This window comes from Artemia franciscana, chromosome 16 (genome assembly GCF_032884065.1).
Source record: "Artemia franciscana chromosome 16, ASM3288406v1, whole genome shotgun sequence".
Lineage (NCBI taxonomy): Eukaryota > Metazoa > Arthropoda > Branchiopoda > Anostraca > Artemiidae > Artemia > Artemia franciscana.
Genome location: NC_088878.1, coordinates 27,986,264 through 28,006,390, shown reverse-complemented (window position 1 = coordinate 28,006,390; position 20,127 = coordinate 27,986,264). Strand labels below are relative to the sequence as shown.

Sequence of the window (20,127 nt, the reverse complement as noted above, 5' to 3'; positions counted from 1 at the left end):
AACAATGCCTCAAGGGTTGACACAATCCCCCAGAGCCCTGGCGCAAGGGTTTAACTTTTGGCCTGGGGGTATATAAGGTCTTTATGGTGTTGGTGGTCCTATACAATTCAGATGGATTCTCATTTGATTTCAAATTTGAAGTTATAGTACTCTTTTCAAGAGTCAAAGTGATTTGAGAGACTCCAACCCTCCTCCCCCCGCACATCAGTCCTTTCCCAAAACTAACACCAAAACAAAGTTTTGAGACATCAATTTTTCTTAGCATAGTTGAAAGGTTCAGTAACTATGCATTTGGGCACAAAAACCATGAATTTTAAATGTTTTCACATTTCTAACTTTAATAAATCAATAAGTATTAACACCTTAAGGAATAAATACCAGCATATGTACATTAAACTGACAATGTACATTCATTTAGATTTTTTAAGTAAAGAGCAAATTATGTTCTGGCCTTGCGGAGGCATAGGGCTTTTGAGCCCTACTCATGTTAATTTTTGCTGGTTTTGAGTTTGACTCAGTTATTTACTGTAATTTTTGCTCCTTTTGGGCTTCATTTATTTACCTAAGCTAATTTGTGATAGTTTTACGCTTGTTTGATTATTTAATCCTATTTTTACTCATTTTTTGTTGATGGATTTCTTTACTTTTTCGTGAAAAACTTGTTTCGTGGAAAAAGTTTTTTTTAATCAAAATAGATAATTCTTGAATGTTCAATATAGCTTAACTCACTAGGTTGGGCATAGTATCCATTTCTAGCACTGTATTCGTGGGTGATTTTGATTTATCCACAAGTATGACCATAACATGAATCGAGCATGACCTATAAAAAATACAGTTTAAACTTTCATAGCATCGATTAATGCGAAAAAACGAGCCAAAAGAAGAAAGAAAGTTGCTAAGTGGTAAGTTGCGAAATATCGTATTTCTCGTTAGTTTTTTTCTAGTTGAAAGGAAACACATGCTTATTTTCTAAGAAATGTCAAATCGGTGTTCTTAAGATTACAGGATATAACAAAGAAAATCCTTTGGAGATTTTCACTCTTAGAAACATGATGAAGTGTGCTTGAAAAGGAAGGCTGAAGCGTCCTTTTCTTTTTTCCACCCTCTGCTCTTTTGTTCATTTTATTCGGTGACTATAGAACAAGTATAAATTGAAGAATTAAGTTGTCAGGGGAAATGTTTATGCTATTCATGCTAAGTAGTTGAACGAGCACCTAATTCATTTTACTGACAATATATACTATTCTTAGGCTTAAATTTTAAACGAAAAAATAAACACATAATTAGAAAAACAGACACTTTCGAAAATATAGACACATTTAGAGAAATAAAATGATAATTTATTTATTTTATTTATTTATTTATTTATTATTTATTAATTTAGAGAAATGATATATATTAGACACTTAGCATGCTAGTAAAATGCTCACATGCTAGTACTGTCCTTAGGCACGGTTAAAACAAAACAAACCAATGGAATTGTTAAACAGGAACGTATTAAGCAGACAATTAGAGGAATAACTTACTTCTTTAAAAACTTTAAAAGCTAGCATTGAAGTATAAGTCTTATTTGTATTTTGATTTATAAGCTTATTTAATCCAACCCTAGAAAGTGGTCAGGGTTTGGTATAGTTCCAGAATATTCGTGAGAAGAATTTTTAGCAGAGCGTTCTTTTCAAGGGAGGTTTTTAGAGATGGTTTCATCGGATGCTTTTCTTTCACATCGACAATTTTTTATCCCAGTTCTTATTATTTTTTTCATACAAATACCATGACTACTTTGTTTTTTAGAATGCCCTGTTTTTGAAAATTTTCGAATATTTAGTATGTCATTTTACGTCTGTTGTTTCTTCTTCTCCAAAATCGGAATCCACCAAGGTCTAAGGGCCTGTCCCGTTTTCAAAATTTCTTTCTTTTCCTTCCCTGTTTCTCCTGTTTGAGAATGTTTATTTTTTTAATTCTGGATCTTTACCATGCAATTATAGTTATGATTCTTTTTTCATTGATTCTTTATTTCTTTTTTACCCTTAATCTAAAATTAATAAAATTCAAAATGAAATCTGGACGCTCCATTAGGTGTTTGTCATGAACCTCCATTTTCAATTCTGTATAAAGCGCTTAAGCAACTTTGGCACTTATTACCCAGAAAGGGGGGGGGCTAGAGAAAGCTGTTATAAAAAGGAAGCAAGGATTTTAAGAAGGAGGGAGGGGAATAGAGCGGAATTTTCGGCAATATGGTTGATTCTAGGTGGCTTTTACGACAATAAATTGTTTTATTGTTAAACAATAAATAAAACAATAAATTTTGATGTTTACTTGTTTTATATTATGAATTTTATACTTAAAAAATTTAATTTTAATGTTTTATTGTTAAATAAAACAGTATTTTGTTTAATCATATTATAATAACTTTACTTCTGTTGCTTTCTTTTCTGTTTTAAATGCAGTTTTGTTAATTTCAATCCTTTTTTAAACTCTTCGAGTAACTTTGCTTGTTTTGGGGCTTTGAAAGAAACACCTCTATCTCCATCTGTATTCAAAAATAAAGATTTTTTCTGTGACCAAAAGAACTGAAAATTCTTTGAGCTAAAATTGAAACCAACCACTGCTTCACTCACTGCTTCACTCAGAGCTTCAAGAGCTCTCGCTGTTTCACTCACTGCTTCACTCAGAGCTTCAAGAGCTCTCACTGCTTCACTCTCTCACGCTCAATGCTCAGGCGAGGGTTCAACCAATGGAAAACCAATGAGAAAACCGATTGGTACGATACATAAAGAAATTTTCCATAAAAACACAGATAACATGCACTTGTACCGGCAAAGCCCCTAAGCCAAGTAAGTTTCTTACCATGGATCTTCCTCGTTCATGTTAGTTTTATAAACGGATGTTTCTGAATAAAAACCACCAAATCTCGAGCTTTTATGTACCTTATATGTTATGTGTTTTCCACTTGCAAAAATGTTAGATTACTTTTGCTCAAAGACACACAAAAAACCTAACGGTACTATAAAGAAAAAAAAAATTCCTACCCACAAAACCGATCGGTACTCTGGGAAAAACAGACAAGTTTTCCCATGGTACCAAGCGCTTTTCATCGTCTCCTCAAGATTCGGAACGGCTATTAGCAATAGGTGGTGTCCCCTTTGCGGTCGTTTTACGGTTCCATAGCCATGCGCATGCATGCAGGCTAAGAGCACACCGCCAACTTTTCCTGACTCTAGCAGTGACAGAATTATGGATGTCATGACACCCATAGGGTTTACACGTGGAGCTACTAGCCCCTCAAGGCGCTATTACGCGTAGATGGATCTTGCGCAATACTATTCTGCACCTGTAACGGCATAGTGCACCTACGTAATGGGATTTGCCTATTACATAATAGCGAGAGTTTTCAAAAAGATACATGTGCTAATTACTTAGTAACCAACTAGGGCCGGGAAAAAACTTAGAAACCCGAAAAAGGCCACGGAAAAACCTTCAGGGGCCCGCCATTTTAGGATTTCTTTGGATGTTACTTCATAAAGTTTTATTTTTATAAAATAGGACTTGTTAGAGACCGTTAGTCAAGCAGGGAAGTCCCAGCTGCAAAAATAAAATTGATCATGGTCCAATATTTACAAATGATTGTGACGCAATCTTGCGTGACTTGTTAAATCTCACGATTTGCTTCAGTGTTGAAAAAGAGTCCACCTTGTGAACATGGAGGATATTATTCTCTAGTAATGGATGCTTTTACTCAAATGGATGTTGAAGGCACTAACAACGGTGAAATGATGCTTAAGAGTGCCTTAAGAGTGCCTAACCTGGCAGAAGAAATGACAAGGGGTTGTCAGCTAACCCTAGAGCGGGACGAAATGTTGGCGCGATATGAAATATCATTAAGCGAATTCAAGTCAGAAGAATAGTTATGCTTTGTAACAAAAATTAATATACTACATATACAAATATTAGAGGCCTGATTAAATGCATTAGTGAAATATAACGATCTGAATCATTCTATAAAAAAATAAGTTTGTTACTAGCGAGACAGAAACTTTATTGATCTATAATCACTAGTGAGAGTTTCAAGATTTAAAATGACTGGATCTGAGAAACAAAAATCATATGAAATGTGGTAATTTTGGGAAAACGTTTGATTCTAGATGATTATTTTCATAATGAGAAATGATTCTCCCTCTTTAGACTATTGCATGAAACTTTTACGACATGGTCTAAATGCGTTTACTCAATTTACTGATTTATCAATTGAAACAAAACAAAATGATATTGTGGTTTTGCCTTTAACCAATACGTAAACGGCCATTTTCCAAAGTAAGAAAAAAAGTTGACATTTTAAAAAATCTTTTCCAAACAAATTTTGTGACGTCAATAAGTTACTCCTCTTCCTAGAAGGCATCCATTTTATTGATCGTGAGTCAGTTTCTTTTCAGAAGTGAGACAGTCAACATTGTAAAAATGCTTTACACATGTCCATTATGTTTGTATACATTGAGCAGCTGATCCTCCTGTGAGGATTTCCCTATTGTTGATGACTAAAATGAAAAGTGTAGATTATTCAATCAAAGTAAATTGCATAGAGGATACGCAGTGCAAATTAAAGACTGTTATTCCTATCTTGAAGAAGTTTGTGACTCTCACGCTAGAAGTTTACTGTATTCCAATTGTCAAAGCGATAAATGAGACCAATGGGAAAATACTTACCCTGGCATGACTACGAAAAATCCTAAACGTGACTTCAGTTTATTTTCAAGAGACTCGTATAGTCGTTATTTTAAACTGTTTTTGGAGCAAGAAGATGGTCTACGTTTCAATTACTAGAATAATAAGAGAGTTTGATTTTTAAGACATCGTTGTGAAAATACAGGCTACTACGATATTATACCTACTGATTTTTAATTGGATGTTACAGAAAGTGATTCTTCATATGAGAATTTTGTGTGTGAGATTGCTTCAAATCTAAAAATTGAAACATGTGAATTTTAAAGTATGAATCAGAGTAGTATTATTGATTTTGCTAAGAGAAATAATTAAAATGAAGCTAAAACACATTGTATAACATATTATAAACGATGATTAAATAATGATTAACGATCAGTGGAAGAAGAAAATAAATGACATAGTGTTTTTTACAGACAATTTTTATTCATAAGTAAATTCACAAACTTTTTCAAAGCATTAGACTCTTAAGGCACTGAAATTTATATTATACAGGTAGGAAAGAGTGTTTTCAACTAGAAGATCGTTCAATCGAGGAATGTCACTATAAATGCTAAGACATTCGCTGTGATTATATCCATGACATAATAAATGTGATAGTGCATGATAACTTCAGCTTTTGGTTGATAAATCTTGTACTGGATTCCGATTTTGAATAATTAATTTTCCACTTTGTTCAAGAAAGTTTTTATGTGCGGCACGTAGAAAACATATGGCAAGCAAGAGGATCAAAAAATTCAATATTCTTCGCTGTTTGAAAGATGCATAGTCGGTGCCCCGTCTTTACAGTTAATGGACTTCTGTTAACAGTGATATGGCTATTGTTAATGCTTTGAATATATTCAGGAAATACAAGGGTATGCAACAGAATTTGTACTTGGACAAGTAGGGATCCAAATCGAATAAGATTGATTATTTGATTTGTGTTGATGGTGCCAAAGCTAATAGAATGCTGTCAGTAGGGGTAATTTCCCAATAGGCTTCAAATTGATTTAGTGAGACAAATGCAATACTTTCTTCCAATGATTCGGCAAAGAGAAAATCTAAGAGTACTTTGCCTTTTCGGACAATAGTCACATCCTGATTACCGGACAAATCCAGTACAATGATACCAGAAGTTTTCGGATACATTTCTTCGGTTATACCCTTTTGAAATAATTATGAGTCTCTATTTAGGGATTGCATTGTCTTTTCGTATAGGGTCCTGTAGGAATTATCAAAGAATAATTTGTAGAGTTGAACTCCATTTACTTATATACATGAGAGGAAAGTCAAAACATTTCAAATTTGCGTGGAAATTTTTTCCATGATCCAAAGGCACTGGTACTTTTTAAAACATCCAAAGCAAGTTTTGAAGGAATTTCACCGTTTTTAAATGACGAATTGGTGTAGATACGTGTACACACAGAAATGTGTCGTTGATTCGTGATTGTATGAGGAACGAGCCGTTTGATATTATTTCCACTAGCTTTTAATTTTTCATTTGCCAAAGCAAAAGAACTCACAACCACTTGTTTTCGTGCATGAAGTATTGTCGAGGTAAGGGAGACTGTTGCATCAGGTGCAGTACCAAGCACTTTTCACAAAATAAAATTGGACAGAGCAAGATGTAGCTTTATATCAATCATAATATTAGGGGGCAAATAATGAGGTTTATCAAATATATCATGATTTATTTTCCCAGCCAAGACTAAATATTTAGTTGTCACACCTCAAAGTATATTGCTACTGTCCGTGTTCATTTTATATTCATTTTCAAAAGCCAAACCTAACCTCTCAATAGCTTAGAGGACATTTCAGTCATCAACATGAATTGTAAATAACTTGCATAGTTTGAAAGATTGTTGCTCGGGCCTACCAACGGTCCATTTATGCAGACACTGATTTATCTAAACAAATTATGTAGAGCACAATTTTTATAGGATAACCCATCAACTGCACTTTGTTATATTTCTTATATTTTGTTATATTTTCATTGTTATATTTTTTTCAATGACGCTCGAGTCTTTAAATTTGGAAGTCGAATCTATGAAATAATCTTCATAGGAATAAATTTGAAAATCTATCTTTTCTGAGAGCGGTTGCTGCAATATAAATTGTTCATAGTAACCATGTTTTACGCTCATATCGACAATTTCTGCCTTGAAAAGATTTAGAGATGAGTTGACTGAAGGATGAGATTCTTTATGCCGAGAGACTACGCACCGGACCTAAGATTTTGTGAAACGCGTCCTTTAAAATACTTCCCAGAGCCCAATCATGTAATCTAGAGGACCCAAAATCTGCAGCAACCAGTGTAACATATTTTTTAGTAAGGGGCAGAGCAGAGCGAAACAGGTTAGCAAACAAATTGCCGAGACAATAACCGTATTCTATGATCCTATTGTCGTAGGCTTAGAGTTGCAGCATAGCAATCAATATCCGGACAAACAAGAGTAGCTTTCTATTACCCATCTCGCTGAATGGGTCAAAAATGACATGCAATCTCAGCCAAATCTTTTTCTATTGCTAGAGCATCAACCAATGCACTTGGCTCCGAATACAAAGTGTTGACTGGAATATATTGAAGGTACTTTATATTATAGTGCCGAATGTGGTCATGAGTAGTTTTAAGTCCAAGAATATGTTGAAGGGGGACATTGGTATTACCGACTCTCGATTTCTCGACGAAAGATACATAAAGAAATATACATTTGTCAGATTAAAAGCCGGTGCATATTCTGCATAGATAACATGATCCTTGCCATTAAAATATTTTGCTTTAATAATACTCAGGATTTACGTAAATCCTCATTGAAAAAGTCGTTTCATTCTGAAATGGATTGGTACTCTGTTTTGTTGAATAGTTGAATGTGAAACCACAGTTTTTCAACTCGTAGTTTTTTTGCCGATAACTCGATACAGCTCGTGCATATTGTTGAATTCCTAGTGGGATATGATGGTAAAGGCGTAGTCATCGGAGTCAAAATTTGCCACCAAATCTTCGTCAGAGAATTCAAAGGGCCGTACTTTTAAGTCATATGTACCATCTTTTCTCAGGATATCGTATGTATTTTTAAGAATACAATTAACAAGAGCAACTTCAAACCTCCGCTCGAATTTGTTAGCGGGAGAGAGTTCTGTCCAAAAATTGCTTGTTTTACTCAAATCATCATAGAGAGGATCAGAGACAAGGGAAATTAATGTCACATAAAAATAAATAGGCATTATAAATATCTTCAGCGGCAAACCAAGAATGTCAACCAGATTCATAAGGATGCTACCACTTGTAAGAATATTGAAGGAGTTCCCAAACTCAGCTCTAAAAACATAAAAAATGCCCAAAGCGCTATCAGCAAGATAAAATTCAGGTAAAACAGGGGGTGAACCTCTTCCACTTTGTCCTATTCTCTCCTCATCACAGTTACTTTGTGAGTCGGGCACTTCCTCAACCTTGATAGGTGGCAGTTAACCAATCCATTCATAGTCCTTAATGAGGCCAATATCCCACGCTAACACACTTAAATCAAACATAGGGGGAGCTACAATAATCGGGTCACCCCCGCATTTTAGACCCTCTGTCACATTCACTATTCCCCGGGGCCTGTTCCAACTCCAGTAATAAATCAATGTACTCATAGAGGGTCCAGGCCCCTTGTGTTGTTGGTATGTGAAACAAAAAGGAGCTTATTAGCTCATTCAAACACTTTCGATTTTATCCTGTGAAAGAATCTGAGAATACAATATTAGTCCGAAAATTTATTGAGAGGGTAAAGTGAGCCTTCGGATTTGTTGAAACCAGACCACCAACTATAGGCTTAATGATCAGAGAATATACCATAAATGGACCCCCAAAAGACTCTTCATGTCGATAGCCCCTACACTACCACCTAAGAGTTAAATATCGGAAATTATTCTATAAATGTGAGTAGAGTCCGCCAACCTTACGTTTCAGGCATTATAATGTTCAAAATAGTCCTAAAAAACTTAAAGATGAGGAGGTTGTGCTCATTATTCGGGCTCCGAGCAGGTCAGTGAACATATTGTCAATTTATGCTAGTAAATCTCATTGGCGGTCTGAAAAAATAAAAAATCTTACTTTTTTAAAGCATTTATGACTTTAAGCTGTGAAAAGAGTATTTTATTAGTCTGAGGACCAGTGGCTCCTCAAAAGCTTCAGAACTATAGAAGCACGGCCCTCAATTAGGCTGAAAATAATGTCTTATTTTAGCTATTTCTCTCTCACGAGGTCGACAGTACCTTCCCTCAAAACCATCGAAAAGGACCCGTACAGTAAACTAAAAGAAATGCGTTACTTTTTAAAGATGGGAGATATCATCAATGTTTTGATAGTCTGATAAGTTTACCTCTCATAAAAATTTGTTAGTTAGGCTGAAAAGAAAAGATTATTTTTAGGATAGGAGAATACCATTAAATCCTCCTCCGAGAGGTAGTGAACAAGTGCTCTTTCAATGTCCTAATTATTTTCCCATACTGAAAATAAATAAGCGTTATGAAAGAATATCAAAAATTTACTTACGTAGGGTTGGTATTATCGATTTTGCCTTGCATAGTTGGGAGTGAAGGCTCCACATTTTTGCAATCTAGAGGCACAGAAGCCCCCGTCTCTTGGCTTTCTAGGACAGATGTGGTTGAACTTTCGCCTTGGTTGGCAGGCGCATATCTCGATGGGCTGGCATTCTGGCTCAGCAATGGGGCTGCATTTTCACCGTTTTCGAAAATTCTCAGCTTCTTTGCCAAAGGAGGGGATTGTTCTGAATGTTTCTTGAAAAGAAATGAAATTTTAGTTTTCCATGCGTAGAGAAAAATACATCTTATTTAATCATTTATGGAAATTAATTTTCATAAAAAGGAAACATGGTTAAAATATATCTCATTTTTTCTTAGCCTTCAGAACTAACCTCATTGTTTTAAAGCGAATTTAAACTTTAACAGGGTTTAAAGGGACTTTCTTAAAGGGGTAAGCCAAAAAATTAGATTTTTAGGAAAAATTTGAGTTAGCGAATATTAAAGACCGTAAATATTTTTTTGCATTTTTATTCTTTCTATAATATAGTAAGTACCAAAAACAAGAAGAACAATAGGGAATTTCTCAAGACAGTGAGAAACAAATTAGAATGAATATTTCGGCCCTGTGTCCAAGGGCCGTCCTCAGCAATACAAATAAGAAAAAAGAACTTACAAGAGGATAAAATCAATAAAACTAAAATGAACAGTTTTTCAAAACAGTCCCAGCATCCTTACCCTAGCGAAGTTCAACCAGGACTGATAAATAATTTGTGATGAAACAACATAATTCATTGAAATGAAAGAAAATGATTTAAAAAATATTCATCTTAACTTGTTTCCCATTGTCTTGAGAAATTCCCTATTGTTCTTCTTGTTTTTGGGGTTTGTGATGGAAAGGCAGTGTGGTCTTCGTCGTTATTTACGTCTCTCTTATGGGGAGTAGTTGACCAATGATATATTTTACTTCATTAGCTTAGGCAAAAATACGCTAATATTATTAACCAACAAAAATTATTGGTATCTTGCAAATTTGAAAATCTTAATCCCAAGTCTTCAAGATTCAGACTACACTTTAATAACCAAAAAGAATTGCGATTTGATCATAAATTGCAATTAAAAACATTAATACAAATTATTAAAGATAAAAAACAAAAAAGATACATTATTTGCTTTGAAAGGATGCTGTGCTTTGTTATGGGGACATGCATCTATTGATAAAAATAAGGTTATTGTACCTCCACTAAAAAATTTTGTGAGGGGTGGGGGGTTAAGCTTTTACTTCTGTATCTTATATAGGGAGTTATATGATCTCAAATTTCAGTATGCCCATCTTGTTTTGGTAGGGGAGGGGATATATAGAAAGAGGCTTACGTGTTGGTGTCTCTTTGAAACATATCTATTTTTTAAATCCATAATGGTCGGAATCTCATGCATGATTGATGGGAATTCCATTCTAGTACCCTTTTTTATATCCCCCCCCCAGGCAGAAAACAAAATGACTCGGTTGCCACAAGAAGAATATCAGATGATGTGACTTTTCTGTTTCCGGGAAATAGCGGCACACCCTATGTTTACCAAAAAGCCTTTACTCCTAGGAAAATCAATTGATCTAGTCTCTCTAGCGGTTCTACTCATAGAAAATGGTGGCAAAAATCCCGTGTTTGCTGACACAAAATGAAGGTAAAGCATGGAAATATTGGGTGGTGCAGAATTAGGACCATGCCCTTACTTGAGGGAGCTCCTGATGGTTTTTTCCTATCCCTAGTAGGCTCTTAATTATAACATCCAAAGAAATCCTAAAGTAAACAAAACCTGCCCTTCGTAGGTTTTTTAAGAAAAAACACTCTCTATTATGTAACAAGCAAACCATATTACACAAAAATCAATGAAATCCTGAAGTAAAGAAGCCATATTATGTAATTAACACATGGTTCGTTTTGAAAACATTCCCTGTTAAGTAACATGCACCTGCCTCTCTCAGTAGATAACTTCGAAGACCACACTGCCTTTCTGCCTTTCCATGACGAAAGAAAAACAGTTCATAATAGGGATGAAACCTTTTAATTGACAGTGAATAGATATAAAATTATTTAACTGGATATTTCGAACACATATAGAGTGTTCATCATCAGCAGTAAAACTAAAAGACATGAATAAAAATAAACAAAATTTATACCTAATAAACTAATTACATATAGTTTATTGCTCTTATTTTTGTCAATGAAACAGCGGAAGCAAATCTCTGGAAGCAACCGGAACCGAAAAGGTCAAAGAGATCTCTCAGAAAGCATTCCCCATGACGTAGGTATATTAAGCTTTTACCAGTGCGCTTTTTCATTGCACATTACCCAGGTGCACGTAATAATGTCATGAAGGGCGAGTGGCTCCAGGTTTACCTCTATGGGCGTCATGGAATCCACAATACAGTCACTACAGAATCCATCGTGAAGGCTCCCTTATTTTCATTAAGTTCATTACTATTTGCCTGTTTCTGCTTTTGTTTTATTAATCCCGTCCAATTTTTTTTTATCTTGAAATACATCCCTGGAAACTTGCCACGACGACGCTTAAATATTAATTCTTTTAAAAAATATATCTCTTTTATAATTTAACGAATTAAAATTTAATGAAGTATAAGATATTAATAATTCTTTAAATTTTTTAGATTTGCTCTGGACTGCTCCAGAATTACTGCGCAACGAATCTTTGAGGCTAGAAGGCACGCAATCTGGTGACATCTATAGTTTAGGTATTATTTTTCAAGAAGTTGTTACAAGAGAGCAGGCTTATGGAATGTTGACTCAAAGACCAGAAGGTAACAAAACACTATTTTTAGTAGAAAAGAAATTGTTTAGATTTTTTTCACCTAAATTCTTACTTGTTATTCTAATTTAATGGGCCAAAATGAACGCTTTTTTCACATTAATAAGATATCTCTATACAGCAATTTTGCTCTAGAAGGCTATTAGAGGAAATATAATGATTGTTAATTTTGATTGGGTTATTAATAGAATTGTTCATCAGTTCTAATAGTTCGACGAAACAGTTAAAGAAAAGTCTAGGCTCTTTTTATATAAGTCCTTAATTTGTCATTAATTTAAGACTGAAATGAACGTTGTTTCCACGTCGATAAACAGGCAACTAGCCCTAGTTTTCACTGTGTTCTTACTAAAAAATGGGTATTTGTTACTGGTGTCGCAGCTCTTTGAGATTTAAAACTATGGCAGTAATTTCCTAATTTTGGGATCCCAGTTGACATTTTTTTTTCAATTGGTTCCGTGCAGTGTCCCCAATTCATGAAAATGTAGGGGAATAGGTTATTTTCATTTGATGAAAACACAGAAAAAGGTACTTTTTAAATATAGAATTGGTATGTCTGAGATTTTCGAAAAAAAAAAAAATATATGGAAAGTAATAAATTGTGTCCTTCCTCCTCCTCCTCCCAATTGGTGTCATCAATCCGAAGGATGGGACTTCTTGGAAGTTTTTTCTGCAGTATACATAGTAATACGCATAACTATTTCCAATATAGTATAAATTCCGCATATATATATATATATATATATATATATATATATATATATATATATATATATATATATATATATAGTGGAGATCTTGACCATCGCCATGATCCGTTCCTTATTCTTTATAAATGATGTAATTAGCTTCTTTCAAAACGATAAAAGATGAACCGTAGACCAAAAACAGTCATTTGGTTTCACTGCATAAATGCTTGCGGGCGATTGTGCCACCTGGTAGGATTGTGTATGGGTATACAGCATTGCATGGCTCTGTATATTTTTTTTTTATATTTAATTGAGCTGATGGAATCATGCGCTATTCCCCTTCCTAGCTTGTGATTTTGGAGATTGTTGAGGTGGGCAACCGGATTCCTGATTTTGTTTATATATTTTTTTCTTGTATTTTTTTTTCTTCCCTGTTCCTTCCTGGTCGTGGAGCCTTACTATATTGTGTTGTAGTTGAATTTTTTTGTATTTTTAGAGGCAATTAAATCAGCTCTGAATTAATTTAAAACATGTTATTTCTGGAAAAATCTTTATTAAAGAGACATAGCATTTCAAAAAAACATTAATTGTTTCCCAAAGGCTAAGCTACGAGGATCTTGCTCACTGATGAAAAAGAAAAAGAATTTTAATTTCATGATATCTCGTTTTCTCACCAGACTTATGCACAATTCTGTTTTGTAGTATTTTTATAGAAAAAAAGAAATTCATCTATGTTCCTTACCAGAGTTTATATTTCTAGAGATAATCCAAAAGTTGAAAAAGCCGCCGCCGCTAATACGTCCCTCCGTGTCAAAAGGTGCTGCACCTCCTGAGGTTATCAACACCATGCGCCAGTCCTGGGCAGAACAACCGGAATCTCGTCCAGAAATAAATGAAATCTTTGAGACCTTCAAAAGGCTGGGTCATGGAAAGTAAGAATATATATTTGAGTTTTTAGTAGGTCGCCTTTTAAAAGAGCAACAGGTAAAACAAAATACCATGTATAGCCCGGAAATTTTTATAATGAAAATTTAGTCAAAAACAATATATTTATTGACTAAATTCACATTATGTAAATTTACGTATATGTGTCCGAAATATCCACTTAAAAATTTTATATTTGTTTCACTGTCAATTAAAAGGTTTCATTCCTATTTTCAACAGGAAGTGTTTAAAATGTGAGTTATATTTATTTGTTTATTGCAGGGTTGTTTACGGTTTCTTATGTCTCTCTTGTGCGTTAATTTGCGTTTTTTGGACTGCTTTTCTTTGATTTTTTTTTCGTTTTCCTTAAATTTTTTCTTTGTCTTTTGAAAAGGGCTCCCGGGTTTGAAGCCAAAATATTAATATTTTTCTAATATTTAAGGTTTTAGTGTTATTTTGTGCTTTTATTCCACTGCTTTATTTCGATTAAACCCGTTTTTCACTCTTCAATATTTTGTAAATGGAAAAGCAGTGTAGCCCAAGAAATTATTTCCTACATGATCGAAACTTAAGGGCGTTAAGTCACTTTGCCTGCCGCTAAATCGTTCACAAAATATATTATTTTCAAAAGCTAAACACTATATTTGAATCTTTGCACCGGGATCTAAAGTTTAGAATAGAACAAGCATACGAACGGTTCTTCTTTTGCTATTTGGCTGTTACAGACTATTTTGTATAAAATGATATTCTGTATTGTGCAAACATAATTGCAACATTAATAAAATAAAGCTAATTCCAATAAATTCATAGTAGTAGATATACCACAGAAGAATAATTTTAAATGTTCTTAATTTTAAATAATTTTAAAGTTTTAACTAAAGGATTGTTTAAAATTTGAGCTTTTTATTTACTCTCTATCAGGTTTCAAATACATTCTCCCAAAAAACAACAAGCCCAAAGTTATTTACGCAATAGAGCTTGTAGTCTGGTAATGGAATATGCTACAAAATGAAAATTACTGTGTATGATGAAAACTAATGCTAGAAAAAGTTAAATCACCAGCTTATCAAATGGATATATTCTGTTAACCTACGTATATCAGCTGTTTACGCTATTGTGGGGCTTTTTAACCCCCCTCCCCCCATGGGATTTCTGTCGGGAATTTCAACCCTCAAGATAAATATAGCCAAGAAACTAAAATACTCTCTACTATGTTGCCTCAGGTGCTGATGTAATGGATTGTCATTAGTAAAGGTGCTTTGTTCACACGAGAGCGGCTACCTTTGAATTAAATATGTCAGAAAGCTGACATGGTTCTCCCTTGTTGCCTTAGGTTATGATGTGATGAGCTATCAGTAGTGGTAGTTATTTTCTATAAAAAAAATTAGCTACCCTTGAGGCAAATAAAGCCAACAAGCTGATAAAGTTATTCACTTTGTTGCCTCAAGTTGTGAAGTTGTGAAATGGTGAGCTGCCAGTGCTGGTACTTCTTTTTGTCTCTCGTGGAAGGGTAAATCTTTGAGGCAAATATAACCAATAAGCTGACATGGTTCCCCTCTGTGTCACCTCAGGTTACAATAGACTATGCAGTCAGCAGGGCTAGTTTTTTTCAAGGAGTTTTGGCCCTTGAGGCAAATTTTGCGAAGAAGCTGATATGGTTCTCCGCTGTGATGCCTCGGTTTGTGATACGATGAGCTGTTAGTAGTAGTAGTTGTTCTTTTTTGTCTTGAAGAGTGGCAAACCCCTGATCCAAATATAACCAAAAACAGACATGCTCTGTGCTGTGATGTGATGATTGATCAGCAGTAGTAGTTATTTTTTTTAATTGCCTGCACTTCCTCAACACCTCGATCTTTACGCTAAAGGTTTTTAGAGCTTTAGAAAAAAACATGTCTTATTGTTCTAATTAAACGAACATATTGTTTCAAGGGTCGTCCATAAATAATTGGGATGAAATTCAAAATTTAGTAGAAAGAGCGAGGTGTTGAGGAGGAGCAACCTTTCTCATATACGTTATAATTACTGTTCTTGCTAAATTTTAATGTTGCTCCTTACTTTCCGCTGAAAAAACTTGTTTTTTTATTTCATTTCTGATCGATTTTAAATAATGCCATAAAAACTGGCAACCCCTCCATATAAAATCCCTCCTCCCCATGGATGTATTCTCTAGACAGTTCAATCCTGGTGGAAATTTATTCTACTTACCCTGAACATCTCCACGCGTAAAATTGAATTTACAAAGAGAAAGCAAGATATAAGAAGAATTTCGTATAGGAATTCTGGCATATTTCCCCAACATGAAATTTCCTCTGAAAATTCACCCCCTGAAAATCCCACCAGCAGACAATTCGCCCACTCTCCCAAATAATATTTATGCTTACTTCCAAATAACAAATACTACGCGTAAACAACGGGTAAATTTCACAACTTAAATACCTTTCCACAGGGTCTGTGGAGGTCATGACATCTCCCAAGGCACAGTTATTTGGCCAGACAACTCCACAGAACCAAATGACTATCTCAAAATTTTGACCGGAAGATTTTTGGGAAAAGACGTGAGAAATGGCTTAGTTACCCTCAAATCTTTCGATCTCTTAAAAATGGCGCAAGAGATTTTAATTTCTATTCAAATAAACCCTTTCCCGATATTCTATGACAACTGGATCGATATGATTAACCCTGAAAAAAAACAACAACAAATAAACAAACAAATAAACACGCACCTGCGATCTGGCAAAAAAATAGAAAATTCAACATTTTTATATATATAGAAGCTTGAAACCTCTACAGTAGACTTCTCTTTTACACTGAATCTGATGGTGTGATTTTCATTAAGATTATATGATTTTTGGGGGGTGTTTTTCTCTTTTTTCAAAAATCCAGCAAATCTTTCAGTCTCGTAACCTTTGATGGATAGGACCAAACCTATTGAAATCTATATATTTGAAATCAGCATAAAAAGCCAATTCTTTTGAAATATCCACTAATAGAAAAATACCTTTTTTTTAGTTTTTGTAACTATTGACACTGGGCTCTCCTTACTTACATTTCTTTACCACGAACTGTTTGATATAGTCAATAGGTCGTTTTCCACCTTTCTCTGAGGTTGTGATAAAACAAAGTGTTAACCCTAATATTTTTGTTTCTCTCTCAAGTAGTGGCCCGTAGTGTTGCCTCGGTGCCGCAGTGTTGATAGTGTTGAACTATCAGCACTAGGAGTCCTTGTTTCTCTTGATGATTGGGGACCTTTCAGACAAATAAAGCTAAGATGGCTTTCAGATGTGTTGACCAGCAGAGATTTCTTTTTATTTTGAAAGTTGTAAGTAGGATAGCAAAGAAAGGACGTTGCATCTGACAGTCAATACCAGCGGTGCAGACCTCCGTTTCATGACCCGTTAGCCCTTAATTGAAGGCAGCTAGAGTAGCTGCATTAGTATGGGGTAAAGCGAACTTCAGTCACCTAAGATGTTTGAAAATATAGGCTTTGTAGAAATATTGGTATATAATGTTCATGCAAATTACCTTTTAAATTTATTTTTTCATTTCAGGAAAGTGAATATAGTAGACACAATGTTTGAAATGCTTGAAAAATACTCAAATAATTTGGAAGACCTTGTACGAGACCGAACAGATCAATTAGAACAAGAAAGAAAGAAGACCGAACAGCTGCTCAATAGAATGTTACCAAGGTAAGGGAAATTGATATGTGCCAACTAATATGGACACGCACAGAGGGGTTGCGCTTCCCCTCCTCCGAGTACCAAAGATGTGAATTAGTGGCATATTCTTTATTTTAAAATAGTTTTCGGTCACAAAAGCTTTTTTTCAATTTAAGACACCTCCTCCCTCCCTTGTACACATCTTTGTAGACTTGATTGTTACTTCCTACTTAGAAGATCCAAGCTGCCTAACAAGTTATATAATGTCTAAAATTGGATGAAAAAACTTATGTTTTATTTTCAAGGTAGGTGTATCATTCCATCAAACAGCTCGGGGTAATATTAACCAAAACTTTGAAAAAAGGAAATTTGATAACAATTAATATATCAAACAAATTGGCTTTTTATGCTCCGAAATTCTTAAAATACTTAAATGCATTAAATGATTCCAAATACTGTACTTAAAATGTAATAAGTTTAAACCTAGTCATGAAAAACTATGCGCCTCAGAAAATTTGCTTGATTTTCTAAACAGGGAAAAAACACCCTCCAAAAGGGAAGTGATCTTAATGAAAATCACCCCATTAGATTTAGCATAACAGAGAACCGTAATGTTGAGGTTTCACGCTCTTATCTGTTAAATGTGGAAATTTGTATTATTCCCCAGAAGAAAGATCAAGGATGTGTGTTTATTCGTTGTTTTTTTACAGGAGTGATCGTAGAGAAACAATGATCCAAGAAGGTTGGAAGAGGGCTCGGTGGAACGGAAATTAAATTTTTCAATGTCCTTTTTAAATGGCAAAAATATAGTGCCACGTGAAAATGATGTTTTCTGCCATTTTTTGCACCAAACTACAATTTTGTCTAAATTGTCCATTGAGTTTACCAGTGGTCCATTTGGTCCCAATACGTTACATAGTCCATCAATATATACTATCTTTGTAAGTGAGTAATAATTGTGTGTGCATGTATTTATGTTGTTTTTTCTCGAAAATGGCTCCATATTTTCTCGGGAAATTGGTATCTTGGGATACTCTCGCATAAAAAAACAAATCTAGATAGGTCAGAAGTCTGAGAAAATTCACTAAGAGCCTTGATTTTGTTTTTGAAAATGAGGTCATTTACTATGTTAGTACATCATATAATCATTTCTTATGACATAATATAAATATTTTCTTACATGATGTCATGTATAGCATGAATAAGATTGTTGAGTTTCCAACGCTATCAATTATTTACGTAATATAATGCCTGTTGGAAGGCCCAAACAACGAAGATTTGCAGTTGCAGTTACTATAGAGATCATTTTTGTAAACCAGCACCTGAATTATCAAACGTGAAAAGATGGGAAAATGGACAACCTGGACAACCAATTGCGACAACACAAATACGGGCAGCTAAAGCAAAAGCCATGGCTAAATTGTCTTCAGTAATCAAAATCTAAAAACGTGTGAAAAATAAAAATGAAGAACGAAGATGCAAGGGGTTAGAAGATATGTGAAAACGGCAATTAGAGCTTTTCAAAAAAGAAATGGAGAGCAAAGATGCATGCAATTATAAGACATGTGACACCAAAAAATTGAGTCTAAAATTAAAATGAATATGAAACAAACACGTGGTTAGAAGAACAGCAGCGGCGCGTCAAAAATGTAAATGACGCACACACGGTTAGAAGACAAGCGACACCGAGCATGTGAGCAAGTCAGTGAAAATCAACGTGGACAGCGAAAATTGAAACGTGTCACAATTGGACATGATGATGATAATGATTGGGTTAGGGATTTGACAGGCGTAAGCTCATCAATGCCTACCATATCTTTGTTAAAAAAACAAAGGTTCGGCGATATGTATTTCATGATCATTATTTCATGATTCATGATGATAAGTGATGATTATTAGGTTTTGGATTTTGGCATGGATAAGGTCAGGTAAAACGATCCAAACAAATTGAAACTGATAGTTATCATTATTAGGTTTTGGATTTGACATGGATAACATTAGCAATGCCTACCATACCTTTGAAAATCAAAAACATATATAAATATATATATATATATATATATATATATATATATATATATATATATATATATATATATATATATATATATATATATATATATATATATATATATATATATATATATATATATAACTTGCTGTTGGGGTGGCGCTTCGTGCCAACCCCCTAAGCCCCCCCCCGCGCGCGTAAGTCGTTACGCGCCATATTAGTTACGCGCCATTGTAGTTGTGTCCCTGTGTACCACCTATGAATATAGATAGATTTATATATGTGTTTTGAACTACGTAAAACTTGCGAATATACAACATTCTTGGCTTTCCCATTGTCTGTGCATATAAAAAGCCTTATGTACTTATAATGAAGTCATATGCAAACGCTCTTTTTACCAACAAACAAACATGCATACACACAACTCGTTTTCATATGCAAACGCTCTTTTTACAAACAAACAAACATGCATACACACAACTCGTTTTTATATAGATAAATAGATAGATAGATACAATACAAATTAACTGCGTAAAACTTGCGAATATACAACATTCTTCGCTGTCCAATTGTCGCTGCATATAAATAGATTGTCAGGTTTACCGACCCTCGAACATACAACGTAGAATTGTCCATGGGAAAAACAATCAGTATTAAGACCTATACCACATTTTTCTAACGATTGACCTTGAGCTTTGTTGATGGTGACTGCAAATACTAATCGAATTGGGAATTGCAATCTTTTAAATTAAAAGTCGCGTGCCATTGCAAAGCTTTGGTGGGTTTATGTTACGTAACA

At 34.4% G+C, this 20,127-nt stretch overlaps 1 protein-coding gene across 1 annotated transcript in view; it reads left to right on the top strand.

Moving 5' to 3' along the window:
• The first annotated feature begins 8,688 nt into the window (after nucleotides 1–8,688).
• LOC136036810 (retinal guanylyl cyclase 1-like) overlaps nucleotides 8,689–20,127 on the top strand; it is a 77,805-nt gene continuing 66,366 nt past the window's right edge. Inside the window, exons 1-4 of the mRNA XM_065719141.1 lie at nucleotides 8,689–8,725; nucleotides 11,891–12,040; nucleotides 13,495–13,666; nucleotides 17,207–17,347. Coding sequence (XP_065575213.1) covers nucleotides 8,689–8,725; nucleotides 11,891–12,040; nucleotides 13,495–13,666; nucleotides 17,207–17,347 — 500 coding nt within the window. The remainder of the gene's footprint in view (nucleotides 8,726–11,890; nucleotides 12,041–13,494; nucleotides 13,667–17,206; nucleotides 17,348–20,127) is intronic.